At 38.4% G+C, this 24,873-nt stretch overlaps 1 protein-coding gene across 1 annotated transcript; it reads left to right on the forward strand.

The window, feature by feature from the left end:
- Nucleotides 1-52: 52 nt before the first annotated feature.
- LOC103282312 (zinc finger protein with KRAB and SCAN domains 3) lies at nucleotides 53-23,351 on the forward strand. The gene is made up of 5 exons (XM_062973218.1): nucleotides 53-208; nucleotides 7,764-7,819; nucleotides 11,594-11,697; nucleotides 16,747-17,266; nucleotides 21,025-23,351. The coding sequence occupies exons 3-5, from the start codon at nucleotides 11,602-11,604 to the stop codon at nucleotides 21,585-21,587; spliced, it is 1,179 nt and encodes a 392-aa protein (XP_062829288.1). The 5' UTR covers nucleotides 53-208; nucleotides 7,764-7,819; nucleotides 11,594-11,601; the 3' UTR covers nucleotides 21,588-23,351.
- The last annotated feature ends 1,522 nt before the right edge of the window (nucleotides 23,352-24,873 follow it).

The raw sequence follows: 24,873 nt of genomic DNA on the forward strand, positions 1-24,873 counted from the left end.
TCACTGGTTGCTAGGCAGCTTTGGGATCCGGCTGCAAGAGGAGGGAAGCAGAGAGTGACGTGGCTGGCTCTTTCTCTCTCTCTCTCTCTCTGTTATTGTTGTTGTTGTTGTTTTGTTTGCAATGCAAAGCATTTTGGGTTGGGATTTCAATGGGACATTAAACCCCATTGACCTGAGAAAGGAATGCAGAGGACTGAAGAGATAAGAGGTAGCTAACCAATTAAATCATTATTATTTACATTGCTTTATATTATGATATATTATTGCCATATAAATTATTATATTATTATGATTAACATTATTATTATTTTTATTATTAGCATTACTTTATAGTATAATATTTGTATATATTATTCTCATTATTTTATTATTATTATTAGGTATTATATTATTATTTTAATTATTAACTATTTATATTATTATATTATATCTTATTCTCATACCGTTATTAGGTATGACATTATTATTATTATTAGCATTACTTTATAATATTATATTATAATATTTATTATTCTCATATTATTATTAGGTATTATATTATTATTTTAATTATTAACATTAATTTATATTATTCTATTATATATTATTCTCATACTATTGTTAGGTATGAGATTATTATTATTAGCATTACTTTATGATATTATATTATAATATTTATTATTCTCATATTATTATTAGGTATTATATTATTATTTTAATTATTAACATATATTATTCTATTATATATTATTCTCATACCATTATTAGGTATGACATTATTATTATTATTAGCATTAGCATTAGCATTACTTTATAATATTATATTATAATATTTATATTCTCATATTATTATTAGGTATTATATTATTACTATTATTATTAGCATTACTTTATACAGTATTATTATATATTATCCTCATATTATTATAATCAGGTGTTAATATTGGCATTATATTATTATTAGCATTATTTTTCTTATAATATTGTTATATACTATTGTCATGTTATTATGTATTATTATCAATTTTTAATTGCCATTATTATAATTATTATTAGCATTTCTTAAAATATTGTTATATATTATTGTCATGATATTATGACCAGCTATGATTAGTATCCTTACATTATTACCATATTATTATTATTTGCATTGTTGTTATTACCATCACTTTATATTATTATATTATATATTATCCTCATTATATTATTATAATCAAGTGTTAATGTTGTCATTATATTATTATTAGCATTATTTTTCTTATATTATAATATTGTTATATACTATTGTCATGTTATTAGGTATTATTATCAATTTTTAATTGCCATTATTATAATGATTATTAGCATTTCTTAAAATATTGTTATATATTATTGTCACGATATTATGACCAGCTATGATTAGTATCATTACATTATTACCATATTATTATTATTTGCATTATATTATATTACATTATACTATGATATATTATTATAATTATATTGTTGTTATTATTACCATCACTTTATATTATTATAGTATATATTATCCTCATTATTATAATCAAGTGTTGATATTGTCATTATATTATTATTAGCATTGTTTTTCTTGTATTATAATATTGTTATATATTAATGCCATATTATTAGGTATTATTATCAATATTTTATTATTGCCATTATTATTATTATTATTAGCATTTCCTAAAATATTGTTATATTATTGTCATGATATTATGACCAGCTATGATTACTATGATCACAATATTACTACCATAATATTATTATTTGCATATATTACATTATACTATGATATATTATTATGATTATACTGTTGTTATTAATACCATCACTTTATATTATTATATATTATCCTCATTATATTATTATAATCACGTGTTAATATTGTCATTATATTATTATTAGCATTATTTTTCTTATTATATTGTTATGTATTATTGGCATATCATTAGGTATTATTATCAATATTTTATTATTGCCATTATTATTATTATTATTGGCATTTCTTAAAATATTGTTATACTGTATATTATTATCATGATATTATGACCAGTCATGATTAGTAGCATTATATTATTACTGTATTTTTATCATTTGCATTATATTTTATTACATTATGCTTTGATATATTATTATGATTATACTGTTGTCACTTTATATTATTCTATTATACTCTAACATTACTTTTATTATGACACAGCAAACAAGAAAGATATGCTGGATTTCGTATCACAAAATCACAAGTCGAACACTTCCCAAGTATCTAGGACTGTATGAGGTTTATTATTATTATTATTATTATTATTATTATTATTATTATTTTATTAGATATGCTGGATTTCGTATCACAAAATCACAAGTCGAACACTTCCCAAGTGTCTAGGACTGTGTGATGTATTTTCAGATGATGCGTGCAGATCCCAGTAAGGTGGCCTTTTGCAATTGGCAGATCGTAATTTTGTCAGTGTCTATTGTTTCCAAATGCCGGCTGAGATCTTTTGGCACGGCACCCAGTGTGCCCATCACCACCGGGACCACCTGCACTGGTTTCTGCCAGAGTCTTTGAGGTTCAATCTTGAGGTCCTGAGAGCGGCTGAGTTTTTCCTGTTGTTTTTCGTCAATGCGACTGTCACCTGGGATGGCGACATCAATGATCCAAACCTTGTTCTTTTCCACAACTGTGATGTCTGGTGTGTTGTGTTCCAGAACTTTGTCAGTCTGGATTCGGAAGTCCCACAGTATCTTTGCGTGCTCATTTTCCAATACTTTTGCAGGTTTGTGATCCCACCAGTTCTTTGCTGCTGGGAGGTGGTACTTGAGGCATAAGTTCCAATGAATCATTTGGGCCACATGGTTGTGCCTCTGTTTGTAGTCTGTCTGTGCGATTTTCTTACAGCAGCTGAGGATATGATTAATGGTTTCATCGGTTTCCTTGCAGAGTCTGCATTTTGGGTCGTCAGCTGATTTTTCGATCTTGGCCTGAATGGCCTTTGTCCTGATGTCTTGCTCCTGGGCTGCAAGGATCAGGCCTTCTGTCTCCTTCTTCAGGGTCCCATTCGTGAGCCAGAGCCAGGTCTTCTCTTTATCAGCTTTTCCTTCAATTTTGTCAAGGAACTTTCCATGCAGTGTTTTGTTGTGCCAGCTGTCAGCTCTAGTTTGCAGTGCGGTTTTCTTGTACTGGTTTTTTGTCTGCTGTGCTTTGAGGAGTTTCTGATTTTTGACTTCAATCAAAGCAGGTTCTTCACTTTGCTTGACATATTCTGCCAGGGCATGTTCTTCTTCTTTGACTGCTTGTTTTACTTGCAAGAGTCCTCTGCCCCCTGATCTTCTAGGCAGATATAGCCGGTCAACATCACTGCGAGGGTGCAGTGAATGATGAATGGTCATGAGTTTTCTTGAGTTTTATTATTATTATTATATTTATATTATATTACTAGCTGTACCTGGCCACGCGTTGCTGTGGCAAAGTGGTGGTGGTATTGGTTAAAAATTGTTGTGTAATTTTTATTTGACGTTATTTGCATTTTAAATTAATTTCTATTGTAAGTTATATTTTTATTTATTATATTTTATTATTTTCTTGTATTATTTTTAGTTATTTTCTGTTATTATAGTATTTTATTGTATTAATTTTTTAGTGTTTTTTATTATTTTTTATTGGGTTGCTAGGAGACCAAGTTGGAGGAGCTTAGCCTTCTAACTGGCAGCAATTGGATAAAAGCAATTATTCCTCTCTCTCTAAGTAGGACTTTGTTTTTCTTTTCTTTTTGTTGTATCAACCTAGAGGCGTGGATGATGGGTTGTGTTGTCAAATTTCGAGTTTGGGGAGACTGTCGTTTTGTTGTTTTGTGGGTCGCCGTGATGCCATCACTCTTTTATATATATAGATATTGTAACAATACAGATTACTGATTAATACCTGCAGCATATAAACATTAAAATAGTTGTATTAATATTATTGACACAAAGATATATGAGTTATCATCATCATTATTATTATTATTATTATTATTATTATTATTATTATTATTATTATTTTCAACAGAAGCAATACAAGTTACTAATACCTGCAGCATGTAAACATTTAAAATATTATTATTGTTATTAGATACACAGCAAAGTCTTTAGGCCCTGCATCCCGTGTGCCCATCACCACTGGGACCACCTTGACCAACTTGTGCAAGAGTCTTTGCAGTTCAATCTTTAAATCCTCATATCGTGTAAGCTTTTCCAGTTGTTCTCATCGATTCTGCTGTCACCTGGGATTGTAACATCCATAATCCATATTTTATTTTTTAACACAATTGTGAGGTCAGGAGTCTTGTGCTCCAAAACCCGGTCAGTATTAATTCGGAAGTCCCAGAGTATTATTACAATAATCCCAGAGTATTATTGGGGCCTTTGCTCCCCGTATAATATATAATAATAATAATAATAATAATAATAATAATAATAATAATAATAATAATTCCCTGCACCCCCGCAGCGATGTTGACCGGCTCTATCTGCCTAGAAGATCAGGGGGCAGAGGACTCTTACAAGTCAAACAAGCAGTCAAAGAAGAAGAACATGCCCTGGCAGAATATGTAAAGCAAAGTGAAGAACCTGCTTTGATTGAAGTCAAAAATCAGAAACTCCTCAAAGCACAGCAGACAAAAAACCAGTACAAGAAAACCGCACTACAAACTAGAGCTGACAGCTGGCACAACAAAACACTGCATGGAAAGTTCCTTGACAAAATTGAAGGAAAAGCAGATAAGGAGAAGACCTGGCTCTGGCTCACGAATGGGACCCTGAAGAAGGAGACAGAAGGCCTGATCCTTGCAGCCCAGGAGCAAGACATCAGGACAAAGGCCATTCAGGCCAAGATCGAAAAATCAGCTGATGACCCAAAATGCAGACTGTGCAAGGAAACCGATGAAACCATTGATCATATCCTCAGCTGCTGTAAGAAAATTGCACAGACAGACTACAAACAGAGGCACAACTATGTGGCCCAAATTATTCATTGGAACTTATGCCCCAAGTACCACCTCCCAGCAGCAAAGAACTGGTGGGATCACAAACCTGCAAAAGTATTGGAGAATGAGCACGCAAAGGTACTGTGGGGCTTCCAAATCCAGACTGACAAAGTTCTGGAACACAACACACCAGACATCACAGTTGTGGAAAAGAAAAAGATTTGGATCATTGATGTTGCCATCCCAGGTGACAGTTGCATTGACGAAAAACAACAGGAAAAACTCAGCCGCTATCAGGACCTCAAGATGGAACTGCAAAGACTCTGGCAGAAACCAGTGCAGGTGGTCCCGGTGGTGATGGGCACACTGGGTGCCGTGCCAAAAGATCTCAGCCGGCATTTGGAAACAATAGACATTGACAAAATTACGATCTGCCAACTGCAAAAGGCCACCCGACTGGGATCTGCGCACATCATCCGGAAATACATCACACAGTCCTAGACACTTGGGAAGTGTTCAACTTGTGATTTTGTGAAACGAAACCCAGCATGTCTATCTTGTTTGCTGTGTCATACAACGTCGTTGTGTCAATAATAATAATAATAATATATCAAATAATAATATTATATTCAAAAAATGCAAACTACTGGGTTGTGCGTTTTCTGGCTATCTGGCCATGTTTCAGATGCATTATCTCCTGACGTTTCGCCCACATCTATAGCAGGCATCCTCAGAGATTGTGAGCAAATTTCTAATGCAAATTACTGGTTTATACCTGCAGCATATAAACATTGAAAGAATAATAATAATAATATTATAATAATACAAAATACTTATTATTATTTTATTCTATTCAAGTAAAGCAAATTACTGGTTTATACCTGCAGCATATAAACATTGAAATAATAATAATATTATAATAATACAAAATACTTATGATTTTATTCTATTCAAGTAAAGCAAATTACTGGTTTATACCTGCAGCATATAAACATTGAAATAACAATAATAATATTATAATAATACAAAATACTTATTATTTTATTCTATTCAAGTAAAGCACATTACTGGTTTATACCTGCAGCATATAAACATTGAAATAATAATAATATTATAATAATACAAAATACTTATTATTTTATTCTATTCAAGTAAAGCAAATTACTGGTTTATACCTGCAGCATATAAACATTGAAATAATAATAATAAAAATAATAATATACAAAATACTTATTATTATTTTATTCTTTTCAAGTAAAGCACATTACTGGTTTATACCTGCAGCATATAAACATTGAAATAATAATAATATTATAATAATACAAAATACTTATGATTTTATTCTATTCAAGTAAAGCAAATTACTGGTTTATACCTGCAGCATATAAACATTGAAATAACAATAATAATATTATAATAATACAACATACTTATTATTATTTTATTCTATTCAAGCAAAGCAAATTACTGGTTTATACCTGCAGCATATAAACATTGAAATAACAATAATAATATTATAATAATACAACATACTTATTATTATTTTATTCTATTCAAGCAAAGCAAATTACTGGTTTATACCTGCAGCATATAAACATTGAAATAATAATAATAATAATAATAATAATAATAATAATAATAATAATAATAATAATATACAAAATACTTGTTATTATTTTGTTCAAGTAATGCAAATTACTGATTTATACCTGCAGCATATAAACATTGAAATAATAATAATAATAATATACAAAATACTTATTATTTTATTCTGTTCAAGCAATGCAAATTACTGATTTATACCTGCAGCATATAAACATTGAAATAATAATAATAAAAATAATAATATACAAAATACTTGTTATTATTTTGTTCAAGCAATGCAAATTACTGATTTATACCTGCAGCGTATGAACATTGAAATAACAATAAAAATAATAATATACAAAATACTTATTTTATTCTATTCAAGTAAAGCAAATTATTGGTTTATACCTGCAGCGTATAAACATTGAAATAATAATAATAAAAATAATACTTGTTATTATTTTGTTCAAGTAATGCAAATTGCTGATTTATACCTGCAGCATATAAACATTGAAATAATAATAATAAAAATAATAATATACAAAATACTTGTTATTATTTTGTTCAAGCAATGCAAATTACTGATTTATACCTGCAGCGTATGAACATTGAAATAATAACAATAAAAATAATAATATACAAAATACTTATTTTATTCTATTCAAGTAAAGCAAATTATTATTGGTTTATACCTGCAGCATATAAACATTGAAATAATAATAATAATAATAATAATAATAATAATAATAATAATAATAATAATATACAAAATATTATTATTTTATTCTATTCAAGTAAAGCAAATTACTGGTTTATACCTGTAGCATATAAACATTGAAATAATAATAATAAAAATAATGCTTGTTATTATTTTGTTCAAGTAATGCAAATTGCTGATTTATACCTGCAGCGTATAAACATTGAAATAATTACATGATAATAATAATAATCCAGTTGCAATTCAGCTCTGCTAAATATAGGCAGATATATTTCAAATGAATGCAAATACAGTCCTTCCTGAAGCTGAGAGAGTGTGACTTGCCTTAAGCAAAGTTTTGTAAAACTTTAAAGAACTTTTTAGTCTTGGAATAGGAAGGGCCAAAGAGGAAAGTCAATCAAGGAGCGGGGTGGAAGTGTAGACACTTCCGGCTCCCATGCGAACGCCCTCTATTTGGAGGCATTTGAGGGGCGGAGCATGCGCACTAGCAACGCCCTTCTCTATGGTTCTCTTTGCAGGTCGAATGGGAACCCGAAGTGTTGCCTCCGCCCAAAGAGGAGAAGGACGCTGCAAGGTTTGTATTGAGAGTGTTTCCTTGTTGTTTTGGCTTGGTGGGGGTTAATTAAGGCTCAATTAATTAATGCACGGAGATTAATGCACACGGGAAAAGGGGCCCTCTCTGCATTAATCCCAGTGCATTAATTAATTTTTGCAAAAAAAAGAAAAGAAAAAGAAGAAAGGGCTTCTTGCATTACTTCCAGTGCATTAATTTTTTGCATTAATTAAATTTTGCAAAAGAAAAAAAAAGGAAGGGAATCCCCTTGAAAAGGTAGGACTTCTTTCCATAATCCAATGCATTAATTTTTTGCATTAATTAAATTTTGCAAAAAAAAAAAAAAAGGAAGGGAATCGCCTTGAAAAGGTAGGACTTCTTTCCATAATTCCAGTGCATTAATTTTTTTGCATTAATTAAATTTTGCAAAAAAAAAAAAAAGGAAGGGAATCCCCTTGAAAAGGTAGGACTTCTTTCCATAATTCCAGTGCATTAATTTTTTGCATTAATTAAATTTTGCAAAAAAAAAAAAAGGAAGGGAATCCCCTTGAAAAGGTAGGACTTCTTTCCATAATTCCAGTGCATTAATTTTTTGCATTAATTAAATTTTGCAAAAAAAAAAAAAAGGAAGGGAATCCTCTTGAAAAGGTAGGACTTCTTTCCATAATTCCAGTGCATTAATTTTTTGCATTAATTAAATTTTGCAAAAAAAAAAAAGGAAGGGAATCCTCTTGAAAAGGTAGGACTTCTTTCCATAATTCCAGTGCATTAATTTTTTGCATGAATTAAATTTTGCAAAACAAAAGGAAGGGAATCCCCTTGAAAAGGTAGGACTTCTTTCCATAATTCCAGTGCATTAATTTTTTGCATTAATTAAATTTTGCAAAAAAAAAAAAAAAAAAAAAGGAAGGGAATCCCCTTGAAAAGGTAGGACTTCTTTCCATAATTCCAGTGCATTAATTTTTTTGCATTAATTAAATTTTGCAAAAATTGGGAAGGAGGGGTTAGAAAAAGGAAGATTTCCATTGATGCAATGGACAAGGCCCTGGTTCATATTATTGGGGTGAATAATGAGCATATATATATATATATATATATATATATATATATATAATATATATATAATTTTGTAATAACAATAAATGCAATATAAAACTGCATCAAGGCATGACAGTATCAAATATTTTGTTTTTATATTGTATTTATTTTTGATATGCAACCGAACTACGGCCAATTAATAATATTCAAATATATATAAATATGAGTATCATTATTTTAGTATACATAATACTGATGATTTATATGCCTGTGCATACTAAAATAATAATAATAATTATATATATTTATGTATTATTAATTGGCCGTAGTCATGCAGCATATAAAAAATAAATGCAATAGAAAAACAAAATATTTGATATTGCCATGCCTTGTTGCAGTTTTATATTGCATTTATTGTTACTACAAAATTCAAAAAAATACATAATATAAAAATGAATGCAATATTGAAAGCACAGCAAGATAAAGCAATATTTTTAAAAATGCTACATAAATTAATTGGTCTGCAGATCTTGCCTATTGAAAGATTGTAATTATGTAATACAATTCTGTTTTATTATTCTAATATATAATACTGTATATGACTATATATGTTATTATGCATTATAAAAATACATTATATATGACTATTATATTATGTGTTATAATAATGCATTATATGTGACTTATATTATTATGCATTGTAAGAACACATATGTGCATTAGAAGAATACATTATATGTGACTATTTTATTGTGCATTGTAACAATATATTATATGTATTATAATATACAGTTATATTTGACTGTTATATTATTATACATTATGAAAATACATTATATGTGCATTGTAACAATACATTATATATGATTATTACATTATTTTGCACTATAAGAATGCATTATATATTACGGTTATATTGTTATGCATTATGGGAATACATTATATGTGACTATTATATTATTGTACATTATAAGAATACATTATATATGACTATTATATTATGCATTATTATAGGAATACATTATATACGATTAATATCTTATTTTGCATTATAAGAATGCATTACATATGACTATTATATCATTTTGCACTGTAAGAATACATTATATATGACATTATTGTGTATTGTAACAATACATTATATTTGACTGTTATATTATTATGCATTATGAGAATACATTATGTTACTATTATATTATGTGTTATTATAAGAATACATTATATATGACTTATATTATTTTGCATTTGTGACTATAATTGTGCATTATAAGAATACATTATATGATGATTATATTATTATGCATTATAAGAACGTGTTATATAATATATCTTGCTATTACAAACATTTTAAAAAGTGTCTGTTATACTGTTACTACTATTATGTCTATTTATATCCTGCTTTTTCTCTCCATACGGAGACTCCAAGCATCTATGTGTGTGAATATCTATATATATAAAAGAGTGATGGCATCACGGCGACCCACAAAACAACAAAACTACAGGCCCCCCAACCTCGAAATTTGACGACACAACCCATCACCCACGGCTCTAGGTTGATACAACAAAAAGAAAAGGAAAATAAAGTCCTAATTAGAGAGAGAGGAATGATTGCTTTTATCCAATTGCTGCCAGTTAGAAGGCTAAGTTCCTCCAACTTGGTCTCCTAGCAACCCAATAAAAAATAATTAAAAACACTAAAAAATAATTAAAAACGCTAAAAAATTAATACAATTAAATACTATAATAACAGAAAATAACTAAAAATAATACAAGAAAATAATAAAATATAATAAATAAAAGATAACTTACAATAAAATTAATTAAAAAATACAAATAACGTCAAATAAAAATTACACAACAATTTTTAACCAGTACCACCACCACTTTGCCACAGCAACGCTAGATATATACTAGCTTTGCCCGGCCACGTGTTGCTGTGGCTTATGGGAATCCTTTGTTGGCCAGGTGGAATAGCAGTGAATAGCCTTGCAGTCTCAAAGCCTGGCTGTTTTCTGGAGTAGCTGGAGCTTTTTGTTGTATGAATGTAGAGGCATGGATGAGAGGTTGTGCTGCCAAGTTACTGTTTCTGGGATGTGTAGTTTTGTTGTTTTGTCCTAGGCCGAAATTTCATTACCCTTTTATATATATAGATATATACACACATACTGTGTGTGTGTGTGTGTGTGTGTGTGTGTATATATATATATATATATATATAAAATTTTAATATTCATATCCTTCCTTTTTGCATTTTTGCAAGTTGCTTTGCAACAGTTGCCAAAAACAACAAAACTATTGTGTATTAAATACTCTCAGGCTATGAGTATCCTCATATTTTATAGGCAGTGTGGAAGAGGCCTAAGTGAGGCCTAACTCTGCCTGTCCCCTGGGCTGAGTGGGTTGCTAGGAAACCAAGTGGGCGGAGCTTAGCCTTCTAACTGGCGGCAGTTGGATAAAAACAATTATTCCCCTCCCTCTAATTAGGACTTTAATTTTCTTTTCTTTTTGTTGTATGAACGTAGAGGCATGGATGAGGGGTTGTGCTGCCAAGTTTAGTGTTTCTGGGATGTGTAGTTTTGTTGTTTTGTCCTAAGCCAATTTTTTTTTATCCTTTAATGGATATAGATGTGTCTGTGTGTATGGGGAGAAAGGTATGATATAATTAAGGTTATAATAATGTTGCATTTTTCTCGGAGGTTTCGTGCAGTGAAAATCATACCCATGGACACTTTCTGGTCTTCTCTTCCTTTCCTTCAGGAGAAGACATGGAAGTCGGAGACCGTAAAAAAACCCTTAAGATTCCCTCTAAGTTGCCTTCTCTTCAGGGTGGGATCCACTCTCTGGACATCCCACTAAATCAGGTAAAAGGGAAAAATGGGTCAGGGATCGGGAGCGGAGGCTGTGCATCTATGGAGTCAACCAACTCTGGGTCGAAAATGGTTCCTCACCGTTTTATGTAAGGGATGGGGCATTTATTTACTTATTTATCGTGTCAGAAGTGAATTGAGGACACACTTACAATGTACTAGCTGTGCCCGGCCACGCGTTGCTGTGGCATATGGGAATTCTTTGTTAGGTAGGTGGAATAACAGTGAATAGCTTTGTAGCCTGAAAGCCTGGCCATTTTCTTATGTGAATCCTTGTTTGGTGAGATGGAATAGAAAGGAATAGGCTTGCTGCTTGGAAGGTTAGGTAGTTGCCTTTTAGGGGAATGTTTTTTTGGGGTGGTAGAATTGTAATGAATAGCCTCAGTGGTTCAAAGCCTGCGTGCTTGCTACCTAGCTTCAGAGTAGTATCACTTTTTCAAAGCCTGGTCGCCTTTTACGAAGGTTAATCTTTTATTGGTGTGGTTGAATTGCACTGAATATCCTTGCAGCTCCAATATCTGGCTGTATTTATTATTTTGTATTTTATATATATACTAGCTGTGCCCGGCCACGCGTTGCTGTGGCAAAGTGGTGGTGGTATTGGTTAAAAATTGTTGTGTAATTTTTATTTGACGTTATTTGCATTTTTCATTAATTTTATTGTAAGTTATATTTTTATTTATTATATTTTATTATTTTCTTGTATTATTTTTTGTTATTTTCTATTATTATAGTATTTTATTGTATTATTTTTTTAGTGTTTATTATTATTTTTTATTGGGTTGCTAGGAGACCAAGTTGGAGGAGCTTAGTCTTCTAACTGGCAGCAATTGGATAAAAGCAATTATTCCTCTCTCTCTAATTAGGACTTTATTTTTCTTTTCTTTTTGTTGTATCAACCTAGAGGCGTGGATGATGGGTTGTGTTGTCAAATTTCGAGGTTGGGGGGCCTGTAGTTTTGTTGTTTTGTGGGTCGCCATGATGCCATCACTCTTTTATATGTATAGATTACAAAATATAGAATGCATGGCACATTGCCTGTTGTGGGTTTTGGCCTTTTTTTGGTGTTGTGATTGTGTTTTTTGTGTGATTGTGTTGTATCTTACTGGAGGCAGGGATGATGGATTGTGTTGCCAATTTTAGAGTTTGGGGGGTGTTGGGTTTTGTTGTTTTGTGAGTCGCCGTGATGCCAAAAGCCGTTTATATATATAGAAGATTTGAAAACACACATTTTAAAAAACTGGACATGATACTAAATGTCCTTTGAGCAGAATCTGGCCACTTGGGGTTCCTCTGGTCCTCCATTGTGCATATGGCAGGACTCAGACTGCATTGTAGTCAGTGGTCTGTGGTTTGCTCTTTTCCACACTCGCATGTCGTGGACTCCACTTTGTAGCCCCATTAATTAGGGTTGTGGTCTCAGAGTGCCTTCCAAGTTGCCCATTCTTCTGTTGCCCAGGGGGGAGTTTCTCATCAAGTATCAGCCATGGATTGAGGTTCCGAGTTTTAGCCTGCCACTTTTGGACTCTCACTTGCCAAAGTGTTCCTGCGAGTATCTCTGTGGATCTTAGGAAGCTGTTTCTTCATTTAAGGCGTTGGCATGCTGGCTGATACCCAAACAGGGTATGGGCTAGAGATATCACTGCCTTGGTCCTTTCGTTAAAGGCTCTACTTCCCGATGAATGTCAGGTGGTGCTATGCCGGCTAAACTAATTTCTCCAGTGGTGTGGAGCGTAGACATCTTGTGATAATAATTTGAGAAAGGCATTGTTTGCCTGTGTTCCAAGTGTAGTCTAGATCAGCTGGATTTAGTGGGTGTGGGAGAACTACAACTCCCATATGCAAGTCCCATTGTCCATGGGTTATCCCCCTCCAAACAGCGCCAGGGCGCAAAGTGGGTCATGGGGGCTCTATGTGCCAAGTTTAGTCTTGATTAATCATTGGTGGGGGTCGTAGTGGTCTCAGGAAGTGAGTGAAGATACTGCAAGTCCCATCATTCATGGTCCAAATTCTTCCAAACCACACCAGGATGTGTAGTGGGTGATGGGGGCTCTATGTGCCAAGTTTGGTGTTTATCAGACATTGGTGAGGGTACTAGTGGTCTCAGGAAGTGAGTCAAGATACTGCAAGTCCCATCATTCATGATCCAAATTCTTCCAAACCACAGCAGGATGTGTAGTGGGTCATGTGGGCTCTATGTGCCAAGTTTGGTCTTGATTAATCATTGGTGGGGGTCGTAGTGGTCTCAGGAAGTGAGTGAAGATACTGCAAGTCCCATCATTCATGGTCCAAATTCTCCCAAACCACACCAGAATATGTAGTGGGTGATGGGGGCTCTATGTGCCAAGTTTGGTGTTTATCAGACATTGGTGAGGGTCCTAGTGGTCTCAGGAAGTGAGTGAAGATACTGCAAGTCCCATCATCCATGGTCCAAACTCCTCCAAACCACACCACGATGTCACCCTCAGAGCTCAAGATGCTTCTCTGTTCTTAAACTGAAAAGCACACATCTGCATTTTAGATGGATTAGGAATCAGCTGATATTCCCTGTAATAGTCAGTAAGAGCACCTAAAGCTTCAGAGAGCTTCCGTTCAACCATTTCAAAGCTCCCTGCTTGGGCGGTGATGGCACGATCGTCAACATAGATGAAACTCTCTGTGCCTTCTAGCAATGCCTGATCATTTGTGTAAATGTTGAACATTGATGGAGCAAGCACGCTCCCCTGAGGCAGGCCATTCTTTTGTTTTCACCATCTCTGACCCAGGAACTCAACAAAAAAGCTCCTGTTTTGTAGCAGATTTCCTATGAAGCAGGAATGCTTTTGGGGTGGAAATGCTTTTCCAATGCTTTTGGGGTGGAAAGATCGGCCGCTTACAAGAAACGTTGCCCAGGGGACGCCCGACTGAATTCACTCAATCTTCGGGGAGGCTCTTTCCGTGTCCCCTGTTCTGGCACCCTGTTGATGAAAATCAACAGGGTGCCAGAACTTGAAACCCACCAGTTGTCTTCTCCTCTAAACCTGAAAGAACTCAGAGAAGCCATCAAGCGATGTAAGACTGGTAAAGCACCTGGCCTAGATGACCTGATGATGGAGCAAATCAAACACTTGGGGCCCAAAGCTGAAAACTGGCTTTTGAAATTCTACAATCAATGCCTGGCACACAAACAGATTCCCAGAGCATGGAGGAAAACTAAGATAATTGCCATCTTAAAACCTGGTAAAGATGCCTCCAATGCCAGGAACTACCGACCAATCTCCCTCTTATGTCATCTATATAAAGTCTATGAGAGGATGCTATTAAATCGACTAGGACCTGTTATCGAACCCAAGCTTATTGCACAACAAGCAGGTTTCAGACCAGGGAAAAACTGTACAGGTCAAATTCTTCATCTGACTGAGCATATCGAGGAAGGCTACGAGAAAGGCTGCATCACGGGAACAGTTTTTGTGGACCTTACGGCAGCCTATGACACGGTGCAACATAGAAAAATGCTGCATAAAGTCTACCATATCACCCGGGACTTTGACTTTACAAAAACTGTCCAGACCCTCTTAGAAAACCGCAGCTTCTATGTGGAGTTTCAGGGCCAGAAAAGCAGATGGAGGAGGCAAAAGAATGGTTTACCCCAAGGCAGCGTTCTTGCACCAACCTTATTTAATATCTTCATGAACGATCAGCCACAACCTCCACTCACAAAGAGCGTTATATATGCTGATGACCTTGGCCTTACAACACAAGCAAAAGATTTTGAAACAGTTGAAAAGCAACTCACTAATGCCTTGAAAGATCTCTCCAGCTACTACAAAGAGAACCACCTGAAGCCCAACCCTTCCAAGACACAAGTGTGTGCTTTCCACCTACGTAACCGCGAAGCCAACAGGAAACTGAAAGTTACTTGGGAAGGCCAAGAGCTCGAACACTGTTTCCATCCTAAATACCTTGGTGTCACCTTAGACCGAACACTAACATATAGGAAACACTGCATGAACACCAAGCACAAAGTAGCTGCACGCAACAACATCCTGCGGAAACTGACTGGCAGCGCATGGGGAGCAGACCCACAAGTAATAAGAACATCAGCCCTGGCCTTGTCTTTCTCAACTGCTGAGTATGCCTGTCCTGTTTGGCACAAGTCTGCCCATGCAAAGCAGGTGGACATAGCACTGAATGAAACATGCAGAATCATCACGGGATGCCTTAAACCTACACCTGTTGATAAACTCTACGAGTTAGCTGGCATTGCCCCTCCTGACGTGCAACGGGAAGTTGCTGCTAACGGTGAGAGAAAGAAGGTCGAACATTGTGAAAGCCACCCACTGCATGGCTATCACCCTCCTCCCACCAGACTCAAATCAAGGAAGGGCTTCATGAGAACCACCACTCCTCTTGATGTTCCTCCAGCAACAGCAAGGGTGTCCCTCTGGGCATCTAAACCTGGCAATCCCAACTGGATGGCCCCCCAAGAGGGTCTTCCTTCCTCCAGGGGCAAACCAGGAATGGGCAACTTGGAAGTCCCTGAACAGACTCATAAGAGGAGTGGGCAGATCAAAAGACAACTTGGCAAGGTGGCACTACCTGGAGGAATCCTCCACCTTGTGTGACTGTGGAGCAGAACAAACAACTCCGCATATGTATGCTTGCCCACAATGCCCTGCCTCATGTACGGAGGAGGAGTTGCTTAAAGCTACAGACAATGCGGTTGCTGTTGCCCGCTTTTGGTCCAAAACTATTTAGTTGCCTGTGATTTCTTTTCTTTTCTATTTTATTTCCATTATTTGAAATGTATTTGCTGTACCAATGCTTTTGACACTAAATAAATAAATAAATAAATATGCCATTGTATAATATGAGATTTGAACATCCAGAGATTTTGACATCCATGGAGTGGGGGGATACCAAGGTCCGGCTTTATTTTCTCCATCCTGCAATTCAGTCCAAAGCTTTCCTTGCAACCAACTTGAGGTCCTTCAGGAGAACTTCCATCCACATTAACTTTCCTTTGATTCTTCCATTTTCACTTGTGCTTTGTTTCCATTTCAGAATCCGGTGACCATTAAGAAAGAACCCGAACCTTCCACCGGGGAGGAATGGATCCCACCAGATCCGAGAGAGAGCATGCCGCGTATGGAGGACAAGAGTGTTCAGACTCTGTTGAACATTAAGGAGGAGCCCAAGTCTTCCCTAGAGGAGGAATGGGTCCCACCAGATCCGAGAAACAGTTTTCAGAACCCGGTGGCCGTTAATAAAGAGACCGAGGAGAAATGGAGCGTGCCACGTCTGAGAGACAAGACACCGTGCGTGAAAGTGGAGAGTTTTGAGGATCCGGTGACCATTAAGAGAAAGCTCAAGTCTTCCGCAGAAAAGCGACGGATCCCACCAGGTCCAAGGAAGAGTCGAAAGTTGCACATGAAAGTTGAGAGCTTTGAAGATCCGGTGACCCTTAAGAGAAAGGCCGAGCCTTCCCCAGAGGAGGAATGGATCTCGACGGATCCCGGAGAGAGCACCCTGCTCATGGACGTTGTGGAGGAGAGTTTTGAGGACGTCACTTCTCCAGCTCAAGGTACCTATTTTGGTTGGAATGGGCAATACCAGAATGCTACCATCTTTCTATGGGGTCGATGGACAATGGGAGGGCCATGGAGGACAACAACATCTAATCTGGGTTTTAGTTCTCTTTATATTTTTATAGTCTACTATAACAATAATAATAATAATAATAATAATAATAATAATAATAATAATAATAATAATAATATAAACCAGTACAGGTGGTCCCGGTGGTGATGGGCACACTGGGTGCTGTGCCAAAAGATCTCAGCCGGCATTTGGAAACAATAGACATTGACAAAATCACCATCTGCCAACTGCAAAAGGCCACCCTACTGGGATCTGCACACATCATCCGAAAATACATCACACAGTCCTAGACACTTGGGAAGTGTTCGACTTGTGGTTTTGCGAAACGAAATCCAGCATATCTATCTTGTTTGCTGTGCCATACAACGTCGTTGTGTTGATAATAATAATATAACACTATTTATAGTCCACCCTATCTACCCCTAGGGGATTCAGGGCAGATCACAGTACACATACACAGCAAACATTCAGTGCCATTTGGACAGACAGAACAGAAAAGAGGTATCTTGTCCAGTTTGGAGGCTGAGCTTGGATTCAGCCACAAGGGGGTGCTGTTGCTCCATTCTCTATGACAAAAAGCCATCAGGACTTCCTCCTTCCTTTTGGTCACCAGCATTTCCGGTCTTGTTCTTTATGGCAGTGGATCTCAACCTGTGGGTTCCTAAGTGTTTTGACCTACAACTCCCAGAAATCCCACTCAGTTTATCAGCTGTTAGGGTATTTTTAACCTGTTGTTGTCTGGGCTTGTCTGCATGTGAGCCGTCCCGAGTCGCTTCGGAGAGATGGAGGCGGGCTACAAAAATAAAGTTATTATTATTATTATTATTATTATTATTATTATTGAAGGCCAAAAACATCTGGGGACCCCAGGCTGAGAACCACTCCTTTATGGTGTCGTTAAATACATCCCCTGCTGATTAGCAGTACCTAATTTCTCTACTTCCAGCTCTAAGCTGTTTTCAAACTGCTTAGGTAAACAGTGAGTAGGGCTTGACGGTCAGGTGCTCACCCCGACCGGGCTTCAAATGTCAGGAAATGGTTAAATTGAGACAAATCACCTCTCAGTCTCCATTCTCTCCTCCAACTTTCTGGGAAAACTGCTTAAAATCCGGACTTCTCAGTTGACAGTTGAAACAGCGCTTGAACTTTATTGCAGTTATTTACACACTATTTACACAATTTGCCGGCATGAGAAGTAACATCCCACATTCCATTGTTATCTAAAAACATGACATACGCCCTGTCACATATGGGAAGCTCCAACTACTTCACTCTAAGCATACATCTCTACTTTATGCGTTTAACCGTTTCACTACTGGATTACATTCTGGATTACAGACACACACACCGACAGCTAGCTTTAAACTATAAGTACAGTTTCAAACTACATAAAAACAATTACATCAACATCAAGCTGGCCACCTTTCGGTTGGTAGATCTTATTTCTGCTGGTGATTTACCAGCTGAGCTACAGCCCAGCCCTACTATCTTAGGTACCCAGTGATGCCCAGGGTAGGGATTATGTAATAATAATGCTTAGTAGCCATGGTTTGTTTTGGTTTTATGAATACACTAGCTTGGGTACCCAGTGTTGCACGGGTTATTTGTACAAAATGCATAAGGTTGTGGATTAACTACTACAACTGAAATCATGCCAGTTGTAACCTTGTGAAATTCCATCAGTACTTAAAAGTTTGTTAGGTTCTGTACGTTTGCCCTAGATCAGTGGTTCTCAACCTGTGGGTCCCCAGATATTTTTGGCCTTCAACTCTCGGAAATCCTAACAGCTGGTAAACTAGCTGGGATTTCTGGGAGTTGTAGGCCAAAACACCTGGGGACCCACAGGTTGGGAACCACTGATCTAGGAGAAGAAGCAGTTTTGCATGTGGTTGACATCTTAGGTTGAGAACCACTGCTCTAGATGCTCTCTAGCTATAGGGTAGACTACAACTCCCCCTATGGTGAGTCAGTCCCCTCAAAACCCTCCAGTAGGTTGAGATAGTCATGGGAGTTCTGTGTGCCAAGTTTGGCCCGGGTCCATCATCGGTGGAAGTCACAGTTTCCCTGGTTGTGGGTAAACTGCAACTCCCAGAAAAGGAAGATCAGTTCCCCCCAACCCTCTCCAGTAATCAATTTTCAGCATATCAGGTATGTGTACCAAGTTGGGTCCAGATCCATTGGTGTTTGGGTTCACAGTGCTTTCTTAGAGGTAGGTGAACTACAACTTCCTCAATTCAAGGTGAATTTCCCTCAAAGGCCTCCAGTATTTTTTGCTGGTCTTGGGGGCTCTGTGTGCCAAGTTCGGCCCAGTTCCATCTTGGGTGGAGTTCAGAGTGCTCAGTGATTGCAAGTGAACTATACATCCCAGTACCTACAATTCCAAAATGTCCAGGCCCATTCCCCTCAAACCCCACCAGTATTCAAATCTGGGTCAGGTTATGGATTTGGGTGGACTGTATCTCCCATCATCATCCACTGTCATTCCCCCCACATCCAACCATTCTTTAAAACTGGGCCCTTTCAGAAGGAAATGGGTCTTTTCAGAGCTGGAGAAGGGAGAAAGTGGGCCTTTTCAGGAGAAAATAGGCCTTTTCGGAGCTGGAGAAGGTAGAAAATCGTACCTTTCACGAGAAAATACACCTTTTCAGAGCTGGAGAACAGAGAAAGTGAGCCTTTTTGGGAGAAAATGGATTTTTCAGAGCTGGAGAAGGGAGAAAGTGGGCCTTTTGGGGAGAAAATAGACCTTTTCAGAGCTGGACAAGGGAGAAGGTGAGCTCTCTTAGACTGTCGAGTTCTCTCCTCCCAGTTGTGCTGTGGGTCCGTCTTCCAAAGAAAGCACCAAGACACTACCATTGTGTGGCCACGGTTGGGGGGGAAGTGGCTGCGTCCACGGGGGTGTGGGATTCTTCCCTCTCCCCTCCATCGGAGCTTGCTTCCTCCAAGAGGCTGTGGGGTGCCTCCCTCGTTTCTCCGTCGGCGCTTGCTTCTTCTCCCCGGGAATATTCGAATTGGTTCTCTCTCTCTCCTCCCTCCATGTTGCTGTAGGTAGGAGCTAGAGAAAGTAGGTGATTCGGTACAAATTGTCGGGTTCTCTCCTCCCAGTTGTGCTGTGGGCCCGTCTTCCAAAGAAAGCACCAAGACACACGCGGGTAGATTCCAACAAGTTTTTATTGTACCGAATGCCAGAACCTTCTTTTGTGCCACATATATAGGGACTCTCACATACCAGAGGGTAATTGATGTTTTATGGTCGGCCTGCTTTATGACTGGCATCTGTTCTTTGTCAGCTGAGCAGAGATGTCGAGGATTGGAGATCCTGACATAGACCTAAGGATAGGAGAAAGTAGGCCCTTTCAAAGCTGGAGAAAGGAGAAAATGGGCCTTTTAAGAAGAAAATATGTCTTCAGAGCTGGGGAAGGGAGAAAGTGGGCCCTTTTAGAAGGAAATGGGTTTTTAGAGCTGCAGAAGGGAGAAAGTGGGCCTTTTCAGGAGAAAATAGGTCTTTTCAGAGCTGTAGAAAGAAGAAAGTAGGCTTTCTAAGAGCTGGAGAAGAAAATGTAGGAGGGTAGCATCCCCTATGACAGGTGGGCAACAACCGGGGATATACATTAGTAATGATAATAATTTGGATTTGCATTCCCACTTTGCTGATCTCCTCTCCCAAAACTTCCCTTCCTTCAGGTGATTCCAAGGAGAAGAGTGAAACAGATGAGAATGAGAAGGAGGCAGTGGAAGAAAGCCAGGATAGGGACTGCGATACTGTTTACATCTCTTCCGAAGGGACTTACCTCCCCAAGACCCCGTCACCCGAAGGAGACCCCGATGAAAGCGAGAGAAGCCCGCCGCAGCTTTCCGAATTCGAGAGGAGCTTCCTCCAGCACCTCTGCCACACAAAGGCCGAGAAGGGTCCGGCGAGAGAGGTGCACCAATGCCCGGATTGCGGCAAGACCTTCAACTTCAGCGCCAACCTGAAGATGCACCAGCGGTTCCACGTCAAGGAGAAGCCCTTCGAGTGCCTGGAGTGCGGGAGGCACTTCACCTACAAGTCGAACCTCGAGTCGCACCAGATCATCCACTCGGGGGAGAAGCCCTTCCGCTGCGACGAGTGCGGGCGCTACTTCAGCTACAGCTGGACCCTCCAGAAGCACCAGAAGTTTCACGAAGCGAGAAGGGGCTTCGGGGAACCCAGAGGGGTTTCCTCGTGGATGGGGCCCCGCAATTCGTACAATGGAGGGGCAGTGTGAGGGAAGAAGCCAGCTGTTCGTCCCGAAACCATTAAGCCCACTGAAGCAGCAGAGTTAGCACCGCTGTCGAACCTTTGGTGGAGCCAACAGGGCTATTAAGCTGGGAATTAATTATCAATGTGAGGGTTAAACTGAGACACAATCAACTCTCCGTCTCAGTCTTTCCTCCGTCGGCAATCTAGCATCTGTTTAGACACACGGACAAACATCCACACATAGCTGTCTGCCAAGCCCAGCGGTAATTAACTTTATTTACAGCCATATACAGAGCACACAGCTGGAGAAGCTCACTCTCAAGTCCAGCAGAATTGACAGCGACCTGCGAAGAAACCAATCAGATAACTTAATGCCTGCCCACATTCCTTTCTAGTACGTAAATGGAAGCTCCGTAATGTCACTCTAGCCAGTAAATCTAACTCTATGCGTTTAACCACTTCTCTACTGGAATTCTTCCCGAAACATCGCACACACTTTAGCTTTAACAAGGAGTCAACATTTCACACTACACAAATCATTACTTTGACATTAATAACCAGTAGGATTCAGACCAAGGGAGTTAATAGGACGAAACTCTTCACATTCTTCAAAGTTGTTAGTCGGGGAGTTGTAGTTCTGCAGCATCTCAAGATGCCGTGCAATTTCAACCCCCGTCTTTAAGGGTATGGTATGGACAACTTTGACTTACAACAGCGTTTCTCAATCTGGGGGTCGGGACCCCTGAAGGGGTCGCGAGGGGATGTCAGAGGGGTCACCAAAGACCACCAGAAAACACAGATTTCTGATGGTCTTAGGAGCACCTTTGGAAGAAAAGATTGACAATCTTTCTGCCTGTCCTTCTCCCAAATGACAAAATTAATCCCACCAACCTGCCAGTATTCAGATTTCGGCGTATCGGGTATTTGGCCCAAATTTGGTCCAGATCCATCATTGTTTGGGTTCACAGTTCTCTCTGGATGTAGGTGAACTACATCTCCCCTAAATCACTCTCAATTCCTCCCAGGTCCCTCTAGTATTTTCTGCTGGACATGGGAGTTGTGCGGCCCATAGTTTGGCCCAATTCTATTGTTACTGTGGTTCAGAATGTTCTTTGATTGTACGTGAGCTATAAATCCCAGCGATTACAACTCCCAAATGGCAACATGCATCCACCTCCACTGAGGTGATAGAGCAGCGTTTTTCAACATGGGGGTTGAGAACCACTGGCATAGATCCTTTTGAGCATGGCTGAGAATAGTATGATTGGCAGGCCACATTTTTTGTCCCCCTCCCCAAATTATCCTCCAATACTCCTTTTTCTCCCATGACTGAAAATAAGCCAAGATTTGCCCCCCATTTTCAGGGCAACATCTTAATAGCATTTCAAGGACTGGAGTTGGGACCATGGTGGCCAACTAAGACAGACATAAGGAAAGACCTACCAGTTTGGTTGCAGAGACGGCATAAATCAAGGTGATTAATTACAACATTCACACTTGCCTCCAACAGACAAGAGTTCTTCCTCCCACCCTGGACATTATTCCACGGATTTCCAACAGATCTCACAACCTCTGAGGAAGCCTGCCACAGGTGTGTGCGAAACGTCAGGAGTGAATGCTTTTGGAACATGGCCAAGCAGCCTGGAAAACTCCCAGCAACCTAGACATCATAAAGTTTGTTGAAGTTGCAGGGACACCATGAAGTTTGTTAATTACGTTTTCTTTTTTTATGCTCCCATGTTGTGGGTTTTGTTCGGTTGTGTTTGATTAAAGGAATCAATCTCTCTTATTTCTTGTGTCTCCTCCCTTTTGAGAAGCACTCCTCAGCATTACAGAAATGGGGGACGGGCAACTTACTTACTTTACTTAGGCGATCCCTCGTAGTTTGAGGACGATTGCCTTCCATCCTTGGTGTCTTGGGGGTGGGTTCTTAGGTGGCTGAAGAGACCTATTCTTGATCTGCATGTTCTCCTGCAGTGAGGACATCGGTTTCCAGGTGGAAGGCGGTCCCGGTCGGGGTTAGCTTGACACTCCTTCCTCTTGGCACGTTTCTCCCTTTTGCCCTCCGTTCGTGCCTCTTCGAACTCCGCAGCACTGCTGGTCACAGCTGACCTCCAGTTAGAGCGCTCAAGGGCCAGGGCTTCCCAGTTCTCAGTGTCTATGCCACAGTTTTTAAGGTTGGCTTTAAGCCCATCTTTCAATCTCTTTTCCTGCCCACCAACATTACGTTTCCCGCTCTTGAGTTCGGAGTAGAGTAACTGCTTTGGAAGACGGTGATCGGGCATTCGGACAACGTGGCCAGTCCAGCGGAGTTGATGGTGTAGGAGCATCGCTTCAGTGCTGGTGGTCTTTGCTTCCTCAAGCACGCTGACATTTGTCCGCCTGTCTTGCTAAGAGATTTGCAGGATTTTTCTGAGGCAACGCTGATGGAAACGCTCCAGGAGTTGAGTGTGATGTCTGTAGACCGTCCACGTTTTGCAGGCGTAGAGCAGGGTTGGGAGGACAATGGCTTTGTAAACAAGCACCTTGGTATCTCTACGGTTGTCCCAATCATCAAACACTCTCTGCTTCATGTGGAAAAATGCTGCACTTGCAGAGCTCAGGCGGTGTTGTATTTCAGTGTCGTCTGTAGACAGTCCACGTTTCGCAGGCATAGAGCAGGGTTGGGAGGACAATGGCTTTATAAACAAGCACCTTGGTCTCTCTACGGATGTCCCGGTCATCAAACACACTCTGCTTCATTCTGAAAAATGCTGCGCTCGCAGAGCTCAGGCGGTGTTGTATTTCAGTGTCAATGTTGACTTTTGTGGAGGGGTGGCTGCCAAGGTAGCGGAAATGGTCAACATTTTCTAATGTTTCACCGTTAAGCTGTATTCCTGGCTTTGCAGAGGGTTTAGCTGGTGTCTGTTGGAAGAGCACTTTGGTTTTCTCGATGTTCAGTGAGAGGACGAGCTTCTCATATGCTTCTGCAAAGGTGTTTAGAGTGGCTTGTAGGTCTTCGTCTGAGTGCGCACAGACTACGTTGTCATCAGCATATTGGAGTTCTATAATAGATGTTGTGGTGACCTTGGTTTTGGCTTTCAGTCTGCTGAGGTTAAATAGCTTGCCATCTGTCCGATAGATGATTTCCACTCCGGTGGGAAGCTTCCCATCAACAAGGTGAAGTATCATAGCGATGAAGATGGAAAATAAAGTGGGGGCAATAACACATCCCTGCTTGATGGGCAAATATGGGTGCTGACCTGAAAGAGCCCGTCTTTAAGCCCTCCAGTGCAACTCGCATGACGTTGTTCATAGAATCGTGCGAGAGA

Source organism: Anolis carolinensis, chromosome 2, assembly GCF_035594765.1.
Source record: "Anolis carolinensis isolate JA03-04 chromosome 2, rAnoCar3.1.pri, whole genome shotgun sequence".
Classification (NCBI taxonomy): Eukaryota; Metazoa; Chordata; class Lepidosauria; order Squamata; family Dactyloidae; genus Anolis; species Anolis carolinensis.